The following is a 20,453-nucleotide window of genomic DNA, read 5'->3' on the forward strand; positions in this document are numbered from 1 at the left end:
TCGCGAAGGCGTCGTCGCCGTGCGGCTTGGCCTAGACTTTAGCGGCGCACGCGATGCTTATAGGCCGAGCTTAAAGCTGCGCGCACGGTTTCGCGGCCGTGCAGTTCGCTTTGCGCAAAGTCACGGTCGCGAACGCCGCGCTCTTCCCGCCACCTTCGTACGGTCGGTCTTTCTCCTTCTGCGCGCCAATCGGATCGCCACGATTGACCAACATTCCGTTCGAGCATGAATGACGCCTGCCGGAACGCGCAGCAGCGCCACTGATTCAACGCACGCTTGCGCCTCCTCCAGGTACCGTCGACTGCGCCTCTTTTTAGCGGCTGCCGAAACTAGAATACTTACGGTGAGTCGTTCACTTTTAGCCATACGATTCTTTCGTCGACCTTTATGCGATCGCCTTCTTTTCCGATGACGCTCGGGCACACTTCCGATCAGCCTATATCGAGACTATCTCGAATCCGTGACCGGCACTTTCGCGAAAACCAGCCACGTTGTCTGCGGCAAACGTTAATTATGTCTCGCGTACTCTGGTCTACGTGTAGAATCGTTGCTTGAAACTGCTTCGGTGCTCTGTGAATGGACGAGAGCGAAGTAACGTCAGCGGTTTGGATTGGTACTCAAAAATAAAGCGATAGGTATATCAGTTGCGTTGTGCACTGATCGATGTGCGGACGCGATAGTGGCTTTATTTTCGTGGATCAGCGTCGGGACGATGCGGCAAGAGAAGATTCCGCGCAAAACAAGGCGATAACAAGGCGCAAATAAAAATTTTCTTCGGCTCATTTGCGAATACGAACGCAATCGTTGTGCTGTGAAAATGCAACTTAACTGCACGCCTGCAGCATTCGTGCTAATTGCAAATGCATCCGAGAAGACGAGGCCGCGATCGGGTCTGCTCCCGTTCTCGGTGTGTAAGCACCAACTGCTGCCGCCACATCGTTGCATCGGGCTGCGTGACGGGGAGGCAGGCTATCCCGAGAGATATCCGTCTTCGTTTTTCTATTGTACTACGTGGATGGAAATTCACCGGACAGCTGTGCCCCTTTATCAGCCGACGCACTCGCGCCTATATGCACAGTTGAGCCTTCTCTCGCCTTCCCTCGCGTAAGCTTCTCCTCCTCACCGTTTCTTATCAACGCTCTTCTCTTCTACTATACACACCCCGCCGACGTGCCGTTGCTCTTTCATTTGTACGGAGCTGCAATACGCCCTAACTGCTTTAACTTTTAATCAACGATGGCTTATTTTAATGCTCGCGCAAGTACCTTTCAAATATGAGTTGCATCCAATATGGGGGTCTACATTATAATTATCGATATCGCTTAGAAACTTTGTTACTAATTACTGCAATTACTATGGCAATGCGACGCTAACGTATAAACATTGATGTTGAAAAATCTAAGAAAACTCGACGTTTTAACTTTGGCAATAAATGACTGATCTGATTTTGTGAAAAGTAATGGCGTTGTTTATTCATAGAAGATGAATCGAATGGTGTACTGTATACGTTAAATTGGCTTTAACGATAAATATTAGGCAAAGGGACATTCGAAGAGCTGTAAAATTCGGTCGACCGAGCATAAAACCACTGCCGCAAATGATTTTGAATTATGGGCTCGTCCGTTGCAGCATAGTCCCATATCGGTTCTACTTGCAGCTTATTTGACCAAGTATCACGGTGTCTAGATGTACGCCCAAAGTCTAAGCGAATTGTTGAATTTTCGCAAAGCTGTATTGAATGAAGTATTTATGAACTTGAACGCAAACATGGCCTATGCAAAGAGCAGTAGAAGGTGACTTGTTCGTTGAATGTTTCTACTTGGACAAGTTTTGGTATCCTCTTGTTTGACATCTGCAGTGGAACAAACGAAAATGTCGAAACGAGGAAAGTCAATTGAGCAATAAGTTTGTTTGACGAATATGTTTTTTCGCAGGTCCCTAATTTTTTCCTCGTGTTTGCCCAATAATTTATGCTTTCAATGAATGTATTTATAGCCTATACGTAGTGCAACGAGGGACTTTGGATAACGGGTGGCGCGTAGTATCGTATAGACACGAGCTATAGCAACGCGTATACAAGAGTGTTGTGAATAATAAAATGGTGTTTTACGAAGCTCTGCGCGTTCTAGTTAGCGTCCGTTCAAGCTGAAGAGGCAGAGAAGATCCGAGCGACGATCCGGAGTGCGATGACGAGCGGTCTTGTTGGCGGTGCGCGTACAGGTACGTTCGGGCGTTCGGGAGGAGCGAGAAGGGAATCGGAACGACACGCGCCAACTTAGATAAGAATAAAGGTGAACCGGGACCGAATCGCATTGTGAAATTGGCGCGAGTGCGACTCCGCGGTGCCATCGCCGGCTTCTCTGCCTGTCGCGCCTCTTTATCTTAGTGCTCGCGTTTGTTGCGTTTAACAAGGTCAATCAATTCTCCGCGCTTCGTCAATCCGCTCGGCGAAGTACTTACGTGGCGTGTTTCTTCTCCTTCGCGAACTTTCGATGTTCGCGAAGTGAGGCAGCCAGCCACTTCGGCCAAACAAACACTCGGGCAGAATATTTGTGTATAGGCGTGTAACGTACGAACCGCAGTCTCCTTTTCTCCTGCGAAGATATATGCGTACATATATCTGCTGCGAAACATGCTTATCACACGTGTGCTTTCATAAGTCGGATTGTTCAGCTGTATATACAGCAGTCAAATAATAAAGTTGCTTTGATTGATTCGCATAATTTGTACCACGCGCGCCAGCCTCTCTCGAACAGAATGTTTTTTTTTAATGACGCCAAGTGCTTATTTTCAAACGCGCAGTCGCGTTCGCAAATCATGCTTCTATAGCGTATTCATTATTTTAATTAGCCGCTCAATCCTGAACGGCCGCGATAACTTGCATGAAACTCAACAGAGAGTACGCGAACAAAGCAACGGTAAGCGTCAGCGATAACTAATTGACCTAAATAGAAAGCGCTAGTCGGCCAAGATAATTCGTTTGCCGATCAAACAAAACGCTAGGATTCCTGCGAAAAATTCGATTGCCTTTTGGACGCAATCAAGTTCGAGCGTAATGAGACAGACCTCTGATCCTCGCGAATCACTCGGTCAATATTTGTTTGTTTGTTTGTTTGTCGTGTTTTTCGTGTTTTTCGTGTTTTTCGTTCGTCGCCGGTGCAAAGCCCAAATTACCCGGATAACGAGTCGCCTCTAAAATTGAGCATCGCCAGTGAATCGGGCGAACGAAAAGAAAGAAAAATAGAAGCCCGTCAATTGTCGTCGAAGCGCGGCCACGCAAAAGTCAAGTCATGAGCGCGTCGAAAGTAAAGCGTGTCATAAGGTCAATTGTTTTGACAAAACAAACCAGGTGCACTTATCTTTCGCTCGGCGAGCTATTTGGAGAGATAGCAATAAGCAAAAGCGCGGCTCGAAAAAATACCAACTGGCGCTGCAATGAGTCTGTACGAGGAAAGTGCCCAATTTTTTCTCTCTCTCTCTCTCTCTCTCTCCCATTATCGCAGCTGGGATTGCGAAAGAGGTGTGAAAAGCGCACGTGGATTTTTCGTTGCGCAGTCACGTAACAAACAATTGAGCTACGTCAGAGCACGCTCTCGCGATAGACGCCCGATAAAGTTGTGTACCTACGACGAGTCTATAACACGTCGAGTGATTGAAATCCGGCACGCGCGAGCCTGCGCTTTAATAACACCTTTCCAAGCAATAATCATACCATTTCACACCAAATCTATTGCTGCGCTAAATCTCTACCTTTACATTTTCACGACTAACTGAGCTCTTTGATTTATCGATACACATATTGCGGCATTAATGTGCTCTTCAAGGTTTTTCCTATTTTAATCAGTTACCGTCGAATGTTTCGCAATCGCACATCATTACAAAGCAATAACGTCTCGAACCCAATTTCAATAACTCCAAGAGGTAGTAGTAGGAGCAAGCGCGTCACACGCCAAATTAACTTGGAAAACGCGTGGATAGCCTAATTAATGTTTACGTCACAGCCGTTGTGCATAAATCATAGAACGGTGTCGAGCACTTTTTCTTTATTTAGAAAAGCCTTTTCCATGCATGCCCAGTCTTTTCAATATTCTAGGTACCTTACAAGTTACGATAACGGCCAAATCGATATCCGGTTTGCGATATATTCATTGCGTTTTCTTTGCTTTCCTTTTCAACCATTCTTACGCATATGAGAGTGCAGGTCGCGATGCTGACAGCAGTCAGGATTTTCATGGCTTACGAAATATTTGCTTGTCGCAATAACAAGCTGTTTGACAATCAGTTTCAAATGCCTTTACAAATACTATTTCTTCAAATTTCTTCAAATACCCGCGTCGCCTATTTTATTCCCTCTAATAACAGTATTAATTACAAATTAACGATATTACGGCAAACAATTATGCGACGAAATTATACAACTCGTCAAACTACAAATACATTTGATTGAATCTTATCGAATTCGATAACGCATCACTTATCAAAAAGCCAATATTTTTTAAATGGCTCGAAATATGAAATGTTGGCAATAATTGGACTTGAAAGACAGAAGGCATGAAAATAAATGCAAATATGTCTGCTACTTGACAGACAATGAATCATAGCCACGTAGAATGCAGGAAAACAGAGCTATTAATCGAGACAGAGAGAGAGAGAGAGAGAAAGTTGTTTGCCTTTGAGGGGGTGGATACACAAGAGAAATGAGACGGCCTCGAGCAGCTTATTTATCAATTAGAGGACCCTTAATAGGCCCTGGGCTGAAATGCGCCGCGACAGGCAAGCAGCGGCGACTGGCGGGACACAATTCTCCCAGGATTATTGCATTATTGGCACTGTTAATGACGTCAAGGCGTATTTGTCACGCGCGCCGCTTGCCTGGTAGAGGCTGTGCCTTCGAGAACGTGGAACTTGTTGCTCTAGGTCGGCCAGTCGGCTCTTGCTCCCAAAAACACGGCGAGCCGCGGCACTGCCCTGCCCGGGCATTAGAATTTATGGAGGGTCGTTTGTCTCCGCGACGGCGCTACCTGATCGAGCTCAACCATTCCTTGACGTCAATGCGCACTGCACTCACAGCCCTCGGCAGCTTTACTCGTATTCGCTCGCGATCGCGATGAGACAGAAATCACATCGATTCGCTCGCTTCAGTCGACACTTTATTGCAGCTAAATGTGCTCGACCGTCACGGCGGATCGTCTTTCGCTGAAAAGCATAAGCGAATAGCGCCGAGGGTCCAACGACTTTGTTTTCATTACGATGAATTGAGGTTTACGACTGCTTTTTTCTTCTCCTTTGACACGGGATGTCCTCGGCGCTCGCACCGCCTCTCTCTCTCGTCGCCGCGCACGCCAACTATTTTTGTTCGAATGAACGATTATTGTTTTCCTCATCTCGTTACGAAACTCCAGTTCGCGACTTGTCTGGTGCAATCGAAACGTTTCCTGCCTTTACTTCGATTTAAGCATTGCCTCTAGCTAGTCGAAAATGTGCTCTAATGATTTTTTAACGATTCAGCGAGTCATTGTCAAATTTCACTTTCTCTTGGAAAGAACGCTCCGATAGTGTTCGTTACTGTAATTTACAAGTGAATACTTGACATTGAGCCTTTTCAGCTGGTCACATGTACAAACGAAAATGAAGCAATCAGAAATTCCGATAATATTCGATTACACAATTAGCGCTTATCAACGCTCGTTTCAAACTTTCTTTTTTTAACCTGCAAATAAATGTCAGGTGGTCTAACAACCTGTTGGTTATTCATTATCGAAATGAGCGTCGCGTCGATCATTTCTGGAAATGTCACAAGAAGTGGACGTGTAAACGGCAGACGCAGCCGATGGTAAAACAATCAAGTGCCATAATACGCGGCATCTTTATGCGACTGCGGCGTAAAAACATTCTTCGTGCGGTGAAGAGAAGCGGAAGAGCTTATGCGATTTTCCACGGAAAACAGAAACATCGTTATCGTTAACCTGAAAAATAACAGCGCGCCTTAAAAACAACTCGCATGGAGATGGAAATTACCCAAAGCCTTTTACGAGGAAGGAGTAAAATAAATAAGTCGAGCGAGCACCTCTTTGAAAACAATGTGGCACCAGGGGTGGGCCAACCGCTTGGCGCGTCAACAACATTCCAGCATCTTACAACTTGCATACTTTTCAAAGAAAACATATACAAATGTAGGATTTTCATAGGACTTGTTTTCGTATCTCTAACGCTTTCATCGGTAACGCAGATGAAATTCCTTTCTCAAAGTGCACGAATTTCTTCTTCCTGAAGTTGGTGCACTGAATAAGCGAGTGTGTCAGCAATTGACTTTACAATATTTAGTGGATTCGTAGTAGCAATGGGTCAGCGAGCGAGGCGTCAAGTATATGGGAAAACTTGGTTAACGTGAAAAGGCGACTAATTGGCAGTCGGAAATCAAGGCGCAGCGATAATGGAGCTTTTGAAAGTCGCCTCGACACAACCTTTTTTTGCGAGCCCTTTAATTAGCCTAATTGTCGGCGAGGCCGGCGTGTGTGCAAACAGGTGCGCGCGCGCGCGCGCGCGAGGCGACGAAAACATAAGCAGAGTTAACGAACGAGGACGACACGTGAAACTCATATTGTCGGCACAGCAGCAGTGTATGGAACATGGGAGAGATAGCGCGCAACACGTAATGAGAGGATCTGCACGTACGTGCGCGACGACTATACGGACTGGTAGGGAGAGCCGAGGAGAGTGAGGAAGGGGAGACGCGCGTGTCGGTCTTTGCCCCCCTTGCCAGATGGAAGGGACCAAGGGCATTGACGGCGGTGTGCAAATGGAGGGCGCGAATTCGCGCGATGTCTCATCGATCGGGACGCGCGCACTAAGCATCTCTCTCTCTCTCTCTCTCTCTCTCTCTCTCTCTCTCTCTCTCTCTCTCTGCCTCTCTTTTTCTGGCGCAAGAACTGCAAGGTTGTTGGCAACGGCAATGATTGTGTGATGCATCACTCGGGCAATCCGATGAGTGAATCAGTGACGCTCGGCAGCCTACAGGCGATACTATCGACGTCGACGCTAACGTCGGCTTTTCCCGGCATTGCCTTTTATATTTAGACTCGATAATGCGCTTGGAAGCTTATCGGGCCTGTTCCGAGTAAACAAATAAAGCAGAGCGAATTGCCTGCTCGTCAGCAAAAAAGAAAGCACTGATCGACAAACAACTGGAACTTGGACGTGTTTCGTTTCACTCGAGACGAACCTGCATAACGCGTATAGTGATGCAAATGCATTAAATATTTGAAGCATATATCGCTACAACTGAACAATTGGGCGGTATTGTCGAGCATGTCGCATAGAAAAAGAAACATGAAAAAGATGCGTGGCTCATTGACGCGCGGTAAATTCACCGAAGAAAGCCGGGCTTTCGTCATTATACGTGCATTTTATGCATTATAACAGCCGCAGCCGAAACTCGCCTGAATATATGTAAAACAATTGACACCGCACAACGAGCCATTGCATTATATAACGTGGGATCGTTTACAACTACAAAACTTGGTCGTCATTTTTGTTCGCCCGACTAGACGCATATATAGAGATCTATGTGAAAGACGCTGTAGTCCCCCGCTCCAGGCACCATTATTCCCTGCAACTATTTCAATACAGTTTGCATTATGCATCACCTACTCAAAACTTTCCCTTATTCAACGAAATGCAAATTAGCTCGAATTTTAAACTATCCTAAGAGACTGAGGTACACGGATCTTTATCGCGAGCATTGACGTATGCCCAGTTAATTGGCACTTGTTCCCAAACGGGCTCAAAGACAGCAATCGTGTATCTAAAAATGGCAGAGCTTCGAGCTGATTTTTTCAAAAAAAAGACAGGCAATAAAAACAAACAGCAAAAACCAAAACAAAAAAGGGGTGAAGATAAACAAATGATTACGGAGGCACTTGGACGGACTTTGAACCGTGCGCGCCGGAGGCGGCGGCGGCGGTACGCAGCAGTCGGCTAGGAAGAAGAGCAACGCCGGATGGAGCAAGACGGAGAAAAGGAGAAAAAGGGGGAGAAAGAGAGAGAGAGAGAGAGAGAGAGAGAGAGAGAGTGAGTGCGCGCGCGCGCGCGAATGTTTGGCGGGCGGAGGGGAAATGCGTCGACGGTATGGGCGAGGAGTGGGGACGAGACAAATCCCCACTCTGGCGGCGCTTAGGGCTGGGGCGCCTAGCGTGCCGCGTGGTGGGGCTCCGAGGGCGAAAGCGCGGGCTCGTCGAGAATGCGAGCAACGTTCAGTAAGCGAACGGCTCTCCGAGGCCTTAGACACGGTGTGGACTTTTCTCCCGAGACCGATACATCGAACTCGCTTCACTTGTTTTCAATCAACTTGTCAACCACACATAACGTCAAGACATCGCACACCTTCAGTTCTCCAAGTTTCTTTCGCGCGCGCTGACTCGGTGTACGCGAGGTGTTCAGATCTAGAGTTTGTTATTGTACCCTTTGGACTTTGAGGAAAAGTCTGCAAGTCGTGCAGACAGCATCATTGCGCGACTCACAACACACACCGCCAATTGTCGGGCTCCAAGTTCTTCAGCGAGCTACATCGCGACATCGCGAACAGTTAACATCGACGAGTGACGAGTAGCAGCCAGCACGACGAAGTCGAGCAACAGAGTCGAAGAAGAGAAACAGCAGCAGCAGCAGCAGCAGCAGCAGCAGTGCACGGTCATCCCGACGCATCGGAAAACTGCTGGATGCTGCTGCAGCGAGGCGTGCCGAGGTGTCGCCGCGGCCGTCGAGGGGCAACAATCGCCTCGACTCCTTTCCTTCGGCTCAGTGTGGCTAGCAGTCGTCAAGCTGGATTCCAACAAGCAGTACGTGTCGCGATTGCATCGTGGCTACCGGAGGCTTAAGAAATTGTTCAAGGTAAGAGTCTGCGACGACACTCATCGTGGCCCTACCCACTCACGTGTCTATGTTTTTCTCGCTTCTGCTTTTTCCGCGCGCATACCTAGTTCGAAGCCTCTTTGACACAAGTTTCGTGCAGCGAGCGTCTGTCCATCTTTGGCACTTGCGAAACGCTTGTTATTGTGGCTATAGCTATGAGCGCGCTGGCTCGACGACGCTTCCGACATACACTCGTGAGAGTAGGCGGTATAGAGCCTCGTTGCGCCAGAGCAAACTGCACGATCGTGCGGTGCGCCAAAGACAACTTACATAATATTTGCAACTCGAAAAACATTGCCACTGTTGCTCGAGATTTGCTCGCTTGAAAGCAATAGAGAGAAGCACAAAGATGTAGTACGGCTCTGCTGTGTGCGCCGCCAAGGCTGTTAGGCGAGTGTGCAAAAGAGGAAGTGAAGCGAGAGAGGAAGAAAAGGGACGTAAGACGAGATGGAAAAGAAAATGCGGGCGAGGCTTGGTTGGTTCTGTTTGGTTACAAGAGCAGGATGGGGTATGCGCGTCCGCGCGGCATTTGTCGTTCTTTACCAACAGCGGGTCTTTCAATGATCCCCGTGGCAGCTAGTTGCGAAAAATTGCGCGGACCCGCAGACAAGTGCAGAGCAGCCGCGCGCGGGCGTGGGGGCGACTGCTCTGCGCTTGTTGTCTCGACAGTTGCTTCGCGTTGCCATTACATTGCTCAGTTCTCTGGATGGTGTGCTGTAAGTGCGCTGAAGTTGAGCCGCCATATCGATTGGTGGCAGGTAGGCGCCAATGTTCTGGCCTATAGCGCGGTAATTGGTACTGCTGTCGACGCCAATCATCGCGCTACGCCTCTCGGCTTTTTTGCATACGGCTTTGGAAGGCGCGCTGTCGCCTTGACAGCTGGCGGCGCTCTAGTTGCACTCGTCGCATATTTGTAAACAAGAACTAGTTAGACGCGAAACTAGCTCGTCGCCGAGTTCGGCAAAAACACGAGCGAGCGAGAGAGCGGCGTCAATTGGACAATCTCTCTCGTGGCGATTATTATTGAACGCGAGCCAGCAGCGTGATCGTCAACAACATGTTTTGCGCTGGTGCGGGGCAAATATTTTGATGCGCATTGAAGAGTGCGAGCCGATAAGGCGCGAGACGCAGCCGGGGCAAAAATGAAGAAACAAACGAATAGCGATAGCAGGAACCGCGAATCACGCTTCCGATCGGCTGATCGGAAAACCTCCGAGTCAGTTTTCCATGGATGGCGCACAGCGCGACCTCCTTCCAACTTTCTCACGAGGTTCTTTCCCTCTCTGTTCGGGTTGCATTCCCGAGCGACTGCGTCCCTCTTCCTCTATCGCGCTTCCTGTTCTCGATTATTGATGACGGGGCGCAGTCTTTGATTTCCTCGGGGCGTCTCGCCTGTGCGCGCGTATGCGCCTGTGCGTGTGACCGCCAATAACTCGTCCCAAGCTTATCGCTGGAAATGTCAAGTGTACGCTTATCGGGAGCGCGGCCGTGTTTTGCTTGTCGAAGATGCAGTTTTCTTAATGACGCCGATACTGGAAAAGCTGCTTTTGTCAGTCGCTCGCTAGACTTTCACAGCTCGCACGCGCGAGTGCGCGCAAACACTGCCGTACACCGCGCCTTGTTCGCGTGTGCCAAGGCATAGCAGCGCAGAAAATCGATCGGTGAAACCTCAGCTGTACTTGGAGATTTTCACGCATGTATGTAGATTGAAATGAGGATTATCACAACGTCGCTTAATTGTATAAAGCGGCGGCGACGACGACGACGACGACGACGACGACGACGACGACGACTATCTGCCGGAGTACCAACTGCACAGCTTTCACGTGGCCTGATATTTTAATTCTGTAATTCACGCTCGTCGCTCTCGGCATTTCGAAATCCCCGAGATCTCCAACCTGTCCAGCTTGATTTTTCAACTTGTCCGAATTTGCGACATGGCAGCTCTGGAGCGACAGCGAGGGACAGAGGAAGCAAAGAAAAAACGCTTATCGCGTCATGGTGTTTTCATATATCGCACTCGCTGCTGCCCGAGGTGCTTTAAAGATTTAAATGTTAACGACCTTTGCGAGGGGCGTCGCACTCGAGACAACAAATATTTCGCGTCTTTCTCGCGTGAGCGCGCTCCCGCTTCCGCCGAATTTCCTGGGCGCAGAGAAGGGGACGCAGAAAAGTTGCGCACGGAGAGCCCGCTGCGCGACGCGATGCCGCACGCGCAAGTGCGCAGCGGATTTTCGCGCGCAAACTCCGCGAAGGGCAGCAGCTCGTTCCAAGCAAATTGTAATTCGACGTCGCTGGATGCAAGTCAGCCGTTACACTACACACGCGCCACCGACGCCGCCGCCGTAATCGTAGCGAAAGCTTGGCATTCCAACGGGTATTTCTAATTTTAGACTGGCTCTCTCGAGCAAGCGTGCGCGCCGCCGCTTCCTATCCCCACTCTATCAGCCTTCGTGCGCGTCTTCTATACCCCCACTCTTTTCCCTTTTCCCTCGCGAGTCGGTGCGTCCCTTTTTCACGTGCCGCCGCGTCGTCGTTACGTCGCGGCAAATATTCACGTGTCATACGTATGTGCAGCACGCGTCCACCGTGTGATGCATTTGTTTTGGTGGCGCGGCAATGGCAAGGCTTTTCGAGAATAGGCTGGCTCTGATACGCACGTTGATGGTGGGCACCCATAGCTCAACCGAAGCTCGAACGGCCATGAGTCATGCACGTGATTCATAGTTATTTTTCATTGGGCCGTCGATCTTGATTCATCTCTGCGCCACGTCGCTTGCAGGGATTTCGTGATCCAATGTTTAATGCAATCGTTGCGTGTGCGGCCTTCGCTTTTTCTCTGTATGTCGCTCGGGAAACTTTCAAAACAAACAGCCGCTTCGGGCGTTTGCCGCAAGGGGGCGCCAGCGTTCAAGTGCACAGCATGCTCTGCTCTCTCTCTCTCTCTCTCTGCATGGATGTACGCCGCCAGCGCGCGCGCTCAAGTTTTCCGAGAACGGCCAGGAAAAGGAAAAATTCGTTGGTCAAAGCGAAGATATACCGAGAAATTGTTGTCTTCCGAGAGCTCTACTGATAAACAAGGGTCCACGGCCACGCGGTCCAAGCATACTCGACTATTTTCCTGCTTCCACCATATAGCTAATTCGAAATTGGCTAGACTTGCGAAAAATCGGCGGAGCAGCGAGCCCGACTCAGTCAGCCGAGCAGTTTATTTGCATCGAAACCAATTTAGATCAGAGCGCGCGCTTCAGCGTCTGCGTATGCAAACCATTTCATTGACGGGCAGTCGTCGGGGCTGGTCCTTGCAATGGAAGCGATTCGGCCCTCCGTAAATAGATGGAGCTAATTTTTCCGGCGCGCGGCGAATAAAAACGGCCAATACCTCCCAGCTCGAAATGTTAGCAGGCGGGAGAGGGGATTCTTGGAAGTAAGACTTCAGCCAGCGGGATCAGCTGAGCGGCGGCTTCTCTTTCAAGGCGCAGGCAGCTTTCAAAAAGTCGTGAGAAGTGGCCGCGGGGAGGGGGGAAGAGCCAGCGTTTTCTCTCATAAGGAATTTCGAAAGGACCCCGCACTCAAGTTCTAAGATCGCGAAGCGCGATCCCACGTGAAGTTGAGTAAAAAACGGGGAAAAGAAGAGAAGGATGGTTGCCGGCAGAATGGTAAAAGGAGCGGCGTGCGGGCGTAGCAGAGCGACGATAAAGAAATATCAAAGTAAAAGCTCGATCGATCGTTCGGTCTGTCTCGGCTTGGCTGAGCCGCATGGCGCGTGTGTCTTTCGATGACGAGGCCAAACTGGAGATGAATGGGATTCCGGGGAAACGGAGATGTGGAGAAGGAACGTGAGAACAATATGCACCTGTAAATAGAAGCGCGCGAGTCGCGACTGGCTTAGTAGACCGAATGTCAAAGTCGACTGGCATTCCCATGGCTTTCTTATCCTCGTGGATCATAGGTGGAGAGTGAAAGGACGGCCGCGATCTTGCGTACGAATGAATGAAAAGCCAGGAGGAAAGTGTCGGCTCTCTCTCTCTCGGCCGCGAGCCTTGGAGTGTTAGGCAGTTATAATGGTGCTGGCAATGGTAGACGGCAGTAGTAGGAGAGCGGAATGCTCTGCTGTAGTGATGTTCGATTATATTCGATTATTTAACAAATTATTCGATTTTTTTCGATTATTTTTTGGCCAATAATCGAATCGATCTGCACTTTTTGCAATTTGTGTTTTGCGCATGCGTGGATATTATTCTCTCTATTTACATACGTTCGTATAGAAAAGAAATTTGTGACGGTTGAATGTGAGACACAGACAAAATCAAGGTGCATAAAAAAATTTTATTTACATATTTACTACATTTAAGTTTAAAAATTTTATTGTAGTAGCAATTCAAAGTTTATTTAAATCATTGGACGATGTTGAATATTTGCCTGTTAAATTGTAAATGATTGAAATAAGCAATGACCTTTTAATAAATACCATCAGAACGTAATTTGCATTGTTTAATTTATCAGTGGTTCTTATTTCCTACTTATTTTTCTTATTATAATATTGTTGCCACATATTTATAAGCACTTTATTCTTTTTTCTAATTAAAACAACCATCGATTATTTTCAAATAAAATTGATTATCAAGAGTCGATTATTTTGGTAATTCGATTATTAGGAATCGAATACTTTTTCGAATAATCGAACATCACTACTCTGCTGTATGCTCGGAGACGGTGCGTCAGGCAGCGCGGGGGCCATCGACCCCTGGCGGCTGGAGAGCGAAGGAGCGCTCGCGCGACTCTTCTCATTTATTTTCCTCTTTGCCTTGGTTCACTGATCTCTCCTTCTGCTCGGTCCCCTTCTTCGCTTCCTCCTCCTGCCGCTGTTAGCGCGATCCGCGCGCGGCACACAGCCGAAATCGTTCCCAGTTCATTGAGAGCCGTCGAGCGCGACGACCCTCTCCTTTCGCTTTCCGCGCCCGGCCGCGACGGTGGACTCGGAGCAGGCGCCGTCAGGCCAAAGACTCGCGCGCGGTGCACAGGTGTGAAAGCAGCGCGGAGAAAGGGAGAGAGAGAGAGCGCGCGCGCGAGAGCACACTGCCAGCTGCCGGCCGATGCTGCTCGCGCGAACGTGATCGTTAACTTGAATTTGCTGCATCAGGTAGGTAGATTGGTAATGAGGCGCGGAGGCGCGACAAGGGGGCAACGGCAGCGCCGATTGCGTGCGACTGGCCTTGAGACGGCGAGCGAAGGCCGAGGTCGCCGACTCCCGCGCGCTGGGCACACCCTCTTAATAACACTTTACGGCTCTTGCTCTGTCCCTTCGTCGCTCGAGCCCTACAGCTTCTTCTCTGCCTGCGCGCCAATCCACCCCGCTCGACTTGCAGTCTGCGCCCGAGCATTGTTTGCTCCGACGAGTAAACAAAGTCGTTTGCTCGCGGCGAGAAGCGAGCAGCGAAGCGAGCTGGTCGCACGTGTGACGGCAGCGCCGCAAAAAATCGCGAGGAATACCGGGAAAGGCTCCTCCGGCGCACGCACACGCGCGAGCGAGCGAGCGAGTGCCGAGTCCGCACGGACCGAGCGAGAGAGAGAGAGAGAGAGGCAGGCCGAACGAGCAAGCTCTCGCTCTCTCTCTCTCTCTCTCTCTCTCTCTCTCTCTGGCGCTCGTGCGCGCGCGTGTCTTGTTTACGCGCTATTGGCCTAGCAACAGCTGTTTGGCATTGAGACTCTCGGCGGTTACGCGTGCGGCCCTCGCTATCTCTCTCGCTCGTGAAAAAATATCAAGCAGTATATTTCTGGCTAGCGAACGCCGCCGACACTTGATAAATTATTCCGATAGATAGACTGGCGCTCCGACCAAATAATCCAAATAAGTAGCGCGCCTGCTCTGGCTGGCGACGTGGCCATTTCCGTCCTAAAACTGTCATGAGCCATTGCGAACGCGTGGCACGTGATAGCGAGCTTTTACGTAACGCGCATTGGCACTGGACGCAGCACGAGGCGCCTGGCGAGATACCGTTCTCCGGTTCCTTCCGCGGCTTCGTCGGAACTCGTTGCCGCGAGAGCTCCTCGCCCAATCGAAACGCAATAAGACCGCTGGAAATCCCCGAAACTCGGCTGTCGCGTGCGTACGAGCTGCTTATCGTCGTCGTCGCACGCTCGCGTTCCGCCTCCCTCGCCCTCGTCGACGTGCCATCTACTCGTGTATCGTTCGCGCGTAAACTCTCCCACTGCTCGGCGCTGCTATGGCCAAACGGCTCTCCTACTCTAGGCCGGGGCGCGCGTAGAGCGTGGCGAGTGCTCTTTTGATCGTCTCGGCGCGGAGCGCGCGACCAGTGTCGCTGGCGCGCTCGAGGCTGCTGCCTCTTCCGTGGACGAGACTCGCCGCTAGCGTAGAGACCGACTGCCTCTTCCGTAGGTGCGCGCTCGTCGTCGCGACAGGCCCACCGACTCGCGACTGGGACTTGGGCAGAGGGCAGGAGCAACCCGTCTGACCGTTGCGCGTCGCTTTGTGTTTCAGCGTGTGGCGAACCAGACGCTTACCGCTTCGCCACAGCCGGCAGTAACGGTGGAGGGGCCGGTGTTCAAAATGTCTCCACCGACGAACGAGGTGACGAACGGCCTGGGCCTCGCGGCTCCCGAGGCCCCGGCGAGGCTGCCCGCGCAGCCGGCCGGCGCCAACACCACCGCGCATCGGCCGAGCCTCGCCGCCAACCTCGACACCAGCACTGCCGCCAGCAGCCCCAACAGCGCCACGCTCGCCACGCTCGCCAACACCCGCAAGCGCAGTCCCGAGGATTTCATCTTCGGCAAGGTCATCGGCGAGGGCAGCTTCTCCACGGTAAGTGTGCGCTGTGCACGCGTCGCTCGCCGCTCCCCGCTCCCCGCTCCCCGGGCCGGACTCACCCTCCTGGCCTCTTTACTCGCAGGTCTATCTCGCCAAGGACATTCACACGAGCAAGGAGTACGCGATCAAGGTATGCGAGAAGCGGCATATCATCAAGGAGAAAAAGACCGAGAACGTGAAACGCGAGAAGGAGGTGCTCAACATGCTCGCCGCCGCCAAGCACTCCTTCGTGCGCCTCTTCTGCACCTTCCAAGACGTCGAGCGGCTGTACTTCGTGCTCTCGTACGCCAAGAACGGCGAGCTGTTGCCGCACATCAACAAGGTGGGCAGCTTCGACGTCGAGTGCACCAGGTTCTACGCGGCCGAGATGCTGCGTGGCCTCGAGTACCTGCACGGCCTTGGCATCATCCACCGCGACCTCAAGCCCGAGAACATCCTGCTCGACGACAATATGCACGTGCTCATCACCGACTTTGGCAGCGCCAAGATTCTGCGGGCCGAGCCCGAGGCGTCGCTGCTGCCGCCACAGCAGCAGCAGCAGCAGCAGCAGCAGCAGCAGCAGCAGCAGCAGCAGCAGCAGCGACCGCCGCCGCCGTCGTCGAACGCCGAGCAGCAGGCCGCACCCCGCAGTCGCGAGCCGGAGCCTTGCCGGCGTGAGCGGCGCAACTCGTTCGTCGGCACCGCTCAGTACGTGTCGCCGGAGCTACTCACCAACAAGACCACCAGTCGCGCCTCCGACCTGTGGGCTCTCGGCTGCATCGTTTACCAGATGGTCGCCGGCCTGCCGCCTTTCCGCTCGCGCAGCGAGTACCTCATCTTCCAGAAGATCCTTGGCCTCGACTACGAGATCCCCGACGGCTTCGACGAGCTGGCGCGCGACCTCGTCAGCAAGCTGCTGGTGCTCGAACCGGGCCAGCGACTGGGCGCGAGCGACGAGCACGGCGCTGGGTATCCGAGCATCCGGGCCCACTCCTTCTTCGCCGGCGTCGACTTCGAGACGCTCCACGAGCAGACGCCGCCGCCGATCTATCCCTACCTACCCGGCACCTCCGAGCACGAGGAGCTGCGCTCGCACTACCGCGTGCCGGACAACCTCAAGCCCGGTCTCGATGACAAGCAGCTTACCAGACTCCTCGGCTTGGGCATCGCCGAGCCCAGCGACGACGACGAGGACGACGAGACCGCCAGCCTCGAGCAGCAGAAGCAGCAGCAACAGCAGCAACAGCAGAAGCAACAGCAGCTCGAGCAGGAGCAGCAGCAGCAGCGGCTCAGGGCCGAGAAGCGCGAGAAACAGCGCCGGCTGCGCCTCGAGAGGCCAAAGAAGAAGCCCGGCATTGCTGATCTCAGCCAGGAAGAGATAAGCCGCCGGCTCGAGGAGCAGAAGGCCAGTAACCCGTGGCATGGCTTCGTCGACGGCAATCTCATCGTCAAGCAGGGCTTTGTCAACAAGCGCAAGGGCCTCTTTGCCCGCAGAAGGATGCTCTTGCTCACCACCGGTCCCCATCTTTACTACGTCGATCCCGTCAACATGGTGCTCAAGGGCCAAATTCTCTGGAGCAAGGAACTCAGGGTCGAGCCAAAGAACTTCAAAATCTTCTTCGTGCATACTGTCAGTATAATCTCTTTGCTTAGCGATTGTCAGCCTTTCCATTCGACTATTATCACTCTATCCTCCGTTTCTCCTTACAGCCCAATCGCACGTACTACCTTGAGGATCCGGAGGGCTTCGCGCTCGATTGGTGCCAAGCCATCGAGGACATGCGAGTTCATTGTTACGGCACTGTCACGGATGCCACTTCCGGCTAAGGCTGCCCTCGCGTACTACCAGGAGAGATAAGACCGAAGAAAATCACGTCAGAACAAACTGCCCCATATTCAAAATCTCTGATCGTCGATTTCACTGAGGAGCCTTTGAAAGAAATAACTGTTCAGCAAGTAAAGTGATTTGTCACTTACCACAGACTTAAATCGTGATTTTCACTTTTTCGTTTAGATGACAATTTTTAGTGAGTTTCCTGAGACAGAAATTAATTTGGATAGTTGTAGGCTCAATAAGGGACCGAAACCGGCGAATCAGTTCAAAGATATGTTGAAAAATCATTTTAGGCTTTTTTTTTGTTCTTTGGGACTTTGATTTGGTTCGTCGAGAAGTGATAAAAATCCATATTGTTTCCGATGTATGTGCTGTAAATAGTTGTAATTATCGTAGGTTGACATTGCCGCTTCAAGCTTTTGGTCCCTCGATATATCGCAGTTCGAAACGAAGCGCGCGCTAATGATATTCGTCCAAAGCTATTCCTTCCACATGAACGAATACGTTTGTGATTCGAAGAAAACTCTTTATAGATAATTATATTTGATGCGGAAAAAAATTCAAATTAATGAAGGAGTAGCTCAGCGCCACTTTGACGTTCGACGCGACAATCTAGTAAATTTACTTATTTATTTGCATAATTACTGCATTGTTATACTAGCTAAAACTTGAATGTATTTACATGATTCTATAGTCGTTAGCGATGAATTATCTATAAATACTAGGTACATTGTCGCCGAAAGCGGAAGTGGGTATATGGTTGTATAGAAGATTGCATTCGTTAAAGTTTTTATCGCGATAGAGCTCTCAATTCCGTTTACCGATGTAATATACCGTTAAAGCGTAAATGTCCTGTAAATATTTGTGTAAATTGACGCGATTCTCATAAGTAACTATGTAAAATTGTTAGCATGAAGTAAATCATTTTAGCTATAGTAAAATTATAACGTATTGAGCTAATAATTTATTAATTTTTTGTGAATATTTTTTAGAGTCAAGTGTATAAAGTCGAAGCAAGAAAAATGCAATTTATTAAGTTATAATTTTTTTGTTAGTAATTATTTATAGTCGTATATTTCTTGGATTGAGAGCTTCATCGCGAAAATATTGGCGTATCGATAAAAATGAAATCGAAGAGAAAGTCGAAGCTGCCATGTGATTTACTTTTAGGTAGCCAGCGATATTTTCTTCGCTTTTCGCCAATTCAAATTCTGTAAAAATACGAATCCTAGCCCACAAAAAAACCTTCGACTCACAAAGTCTGCATACAAAAAAATAGAAAAATGGGCAAATAATATGTGAAATCGGCAAAAGCTGCTTCGTGCCCTTGGAGAGACTTGAAACAGGGTATTTATTCATTAAACAACTTACTGGCGTACTTAAGCAAGTTGAAAGTCTTTAAATTATCGTGCCGTGCTTAATAAGAAATTAAGGATACCTTTTTTTACGTAACAGCTACGTACGTCTCAAGTTGTCTCCGCAAAAATGTTTGTTTGCAGCATTTTGTCCTCAGACCCAGCAATTTATTCAAAATGACCGCTTTTGACGAGTTGCGTACGGTTTGGGCGGAAGATGACATTCATCGACTTAAATCACATTCTATTTAGTTCAATGAAATAAGTTTAAATTGACTTTATTAGTAAATGAAATCTAAATATAAAAGCACGATGTTATAGTTTAAGGGTGGTCGACGTTACTCGTTAGTTAAAACGCCTCATTTCATTCAACTGATCGTTGGAGAATAGCTAGATTTATTAAGTTACATATGTATACTATAGAGAAAGAAAGGTTTTTAATGTGGCACGAGGCGAACTTTCACGATTTCATAACGGCAACTGAGAGGTAGTGACGAGTCAATCAAAATTGAAGAATGTTCTTAACGTGAAGTACTTTCTACAGTCAGTTTTTCAATCAATTAGTTCAATAGATTCTCGTAGGAAAACATCGTTAGTTTTTGAGTTCCTAAGTGAGAAAATATTTATTAAAAGTTTTAACGTTTTTTTCTTTGAGAATCTCATGTTAAGTAGAAATCTTCACAGAACATCCGAAGTCTGTAAACTGGCAAGCGTATTTTTACGTGTAAATAAAGACTGACAAGAATTGCAACATTTTTTTCATGTTTCTAAATAGAAAATGCTAGAATGTTGTTTGACGATTTTTGTATGCTGTTCACTTTTTTTTATATGAGTCAGTGTTATTATTATTACTAAAGTTATGTTTATTTTCTGAATTGAGAGGCGACAGTGTCTTCATTATCATATAAGTTTAAAAGTACATTTATTCTTTACATTTAAAATTGTTTAGTAATTTTCGTTTTCAAATTTTATATTATAATTTTTCTTTGCGCATTTTCGTCGGGAGTGGAATACTTAAAAAAAACTTAAATCATTTTGAATGCGAAAAATCGCCTAAACTAGCAATTGCAGTATTATTAAATATATATAGACTTGCAGCGACAAATGTGCGAAGGTACGAAATTAATGTTAAGTGTAACATTTAATAAAGACTTGTACATAGCTACTTATATAATTGAAATTAGATTTAAGTCCTATGAATATATAACACGTCACATTATTTATAGTAAAATTTCTGAAATATCAACCTTTATGACTTATTTTTTGAAATTCAGCCTTTTCCCTATTCAGTTGTTCACAAATGTCACCAAATTATAGGTAATAATCAAGTAATAGTTGGCATATTTTTTTGAAAAAAATAAACCATATTTATATTATAATGTTAAACAATCTGTTCAATAAAGTTTAATTTAGAATTAAAAATTGAGTTTTGATCATTCTTTGGATCATAATCAACAATTTAATTGTTTTGGCATTGGTTGTGTATTTATATTAGTTATTTATTATTAGTTTCAATGATTTACATAACAATAGTAAGCTGTTGATT

The 20,453-nt window shown here is 48.6% G+C and overlaps 1 protein-coding gene across 4 annotated transcripts; it reads left to right on the plus strand.

Moving 5' to 3' along the window:
- The first annotated feature begins 8,260 nt into the window (after positions 1 to 8,260).
- On the plus strand, positions 8,261 to 20,325 carry LOC131669228 (3-phosphoinositide-dependent protein kinase 1). 4 transcript variants are annotated; one of them, XM_058943961.1, is made up of 5 exons: positions 8,261 to 8,889; positions 15,413 to 15,733; positions 15,822 to 16,249; positions 16,370 to 17,348; positions 17,429 to 20,324. In XM_058943961.1, the coding sequence occupies exons 2-5, from the start codon at positions 15,482 to 15,484 to the stop codon at positions 17,543 to 17,545; spliced, it is 1,776 nt and encodes a 591-aa protein (XP_058799944.1). In that variant the 5' UTR covers positions 8,261 to 8,889; positions 15,413 to 15,481; the 3' UTR covers positions 17,546 to 20,324. The 4 variants fall into 4 exon arrangements, with proteins under 4 accessions (XP_058799944.1, XP_058799941.1, XP_058799942.1 ...); XM_058943958.1 differs by having other exon boundaries at positions 15,822 to 17,348; XM_058943959.1 differs by lacking the exon at positions 8,261 to 8,889 and adding an exon at positions 13,927 to 14,053 and having other exon boundaries at positions 15,822 to 17,348; positions 17,429 to 20,325.
- The last annotated feature ends 128 nt before the right edge of the window (positions 20,326 to 20,453 follow it).

This window comes from Phymastichus coffea, unplaced genomic scaffold (assembly GCF_024137745.1).
Source record: "Phymastichus coffea isolate CEN01 unplaced genomic scaffold, Cenicafe_Pcof_1.1 PCOF00090, whole genome shotgun sequence".
Classification (NCBI taxonomy): Eukaryota; Metazoa; Arthropoda; class Insecta; order Hymenoptera; family Eulophidae; genus Phymastichus; species Phymastichus coffea.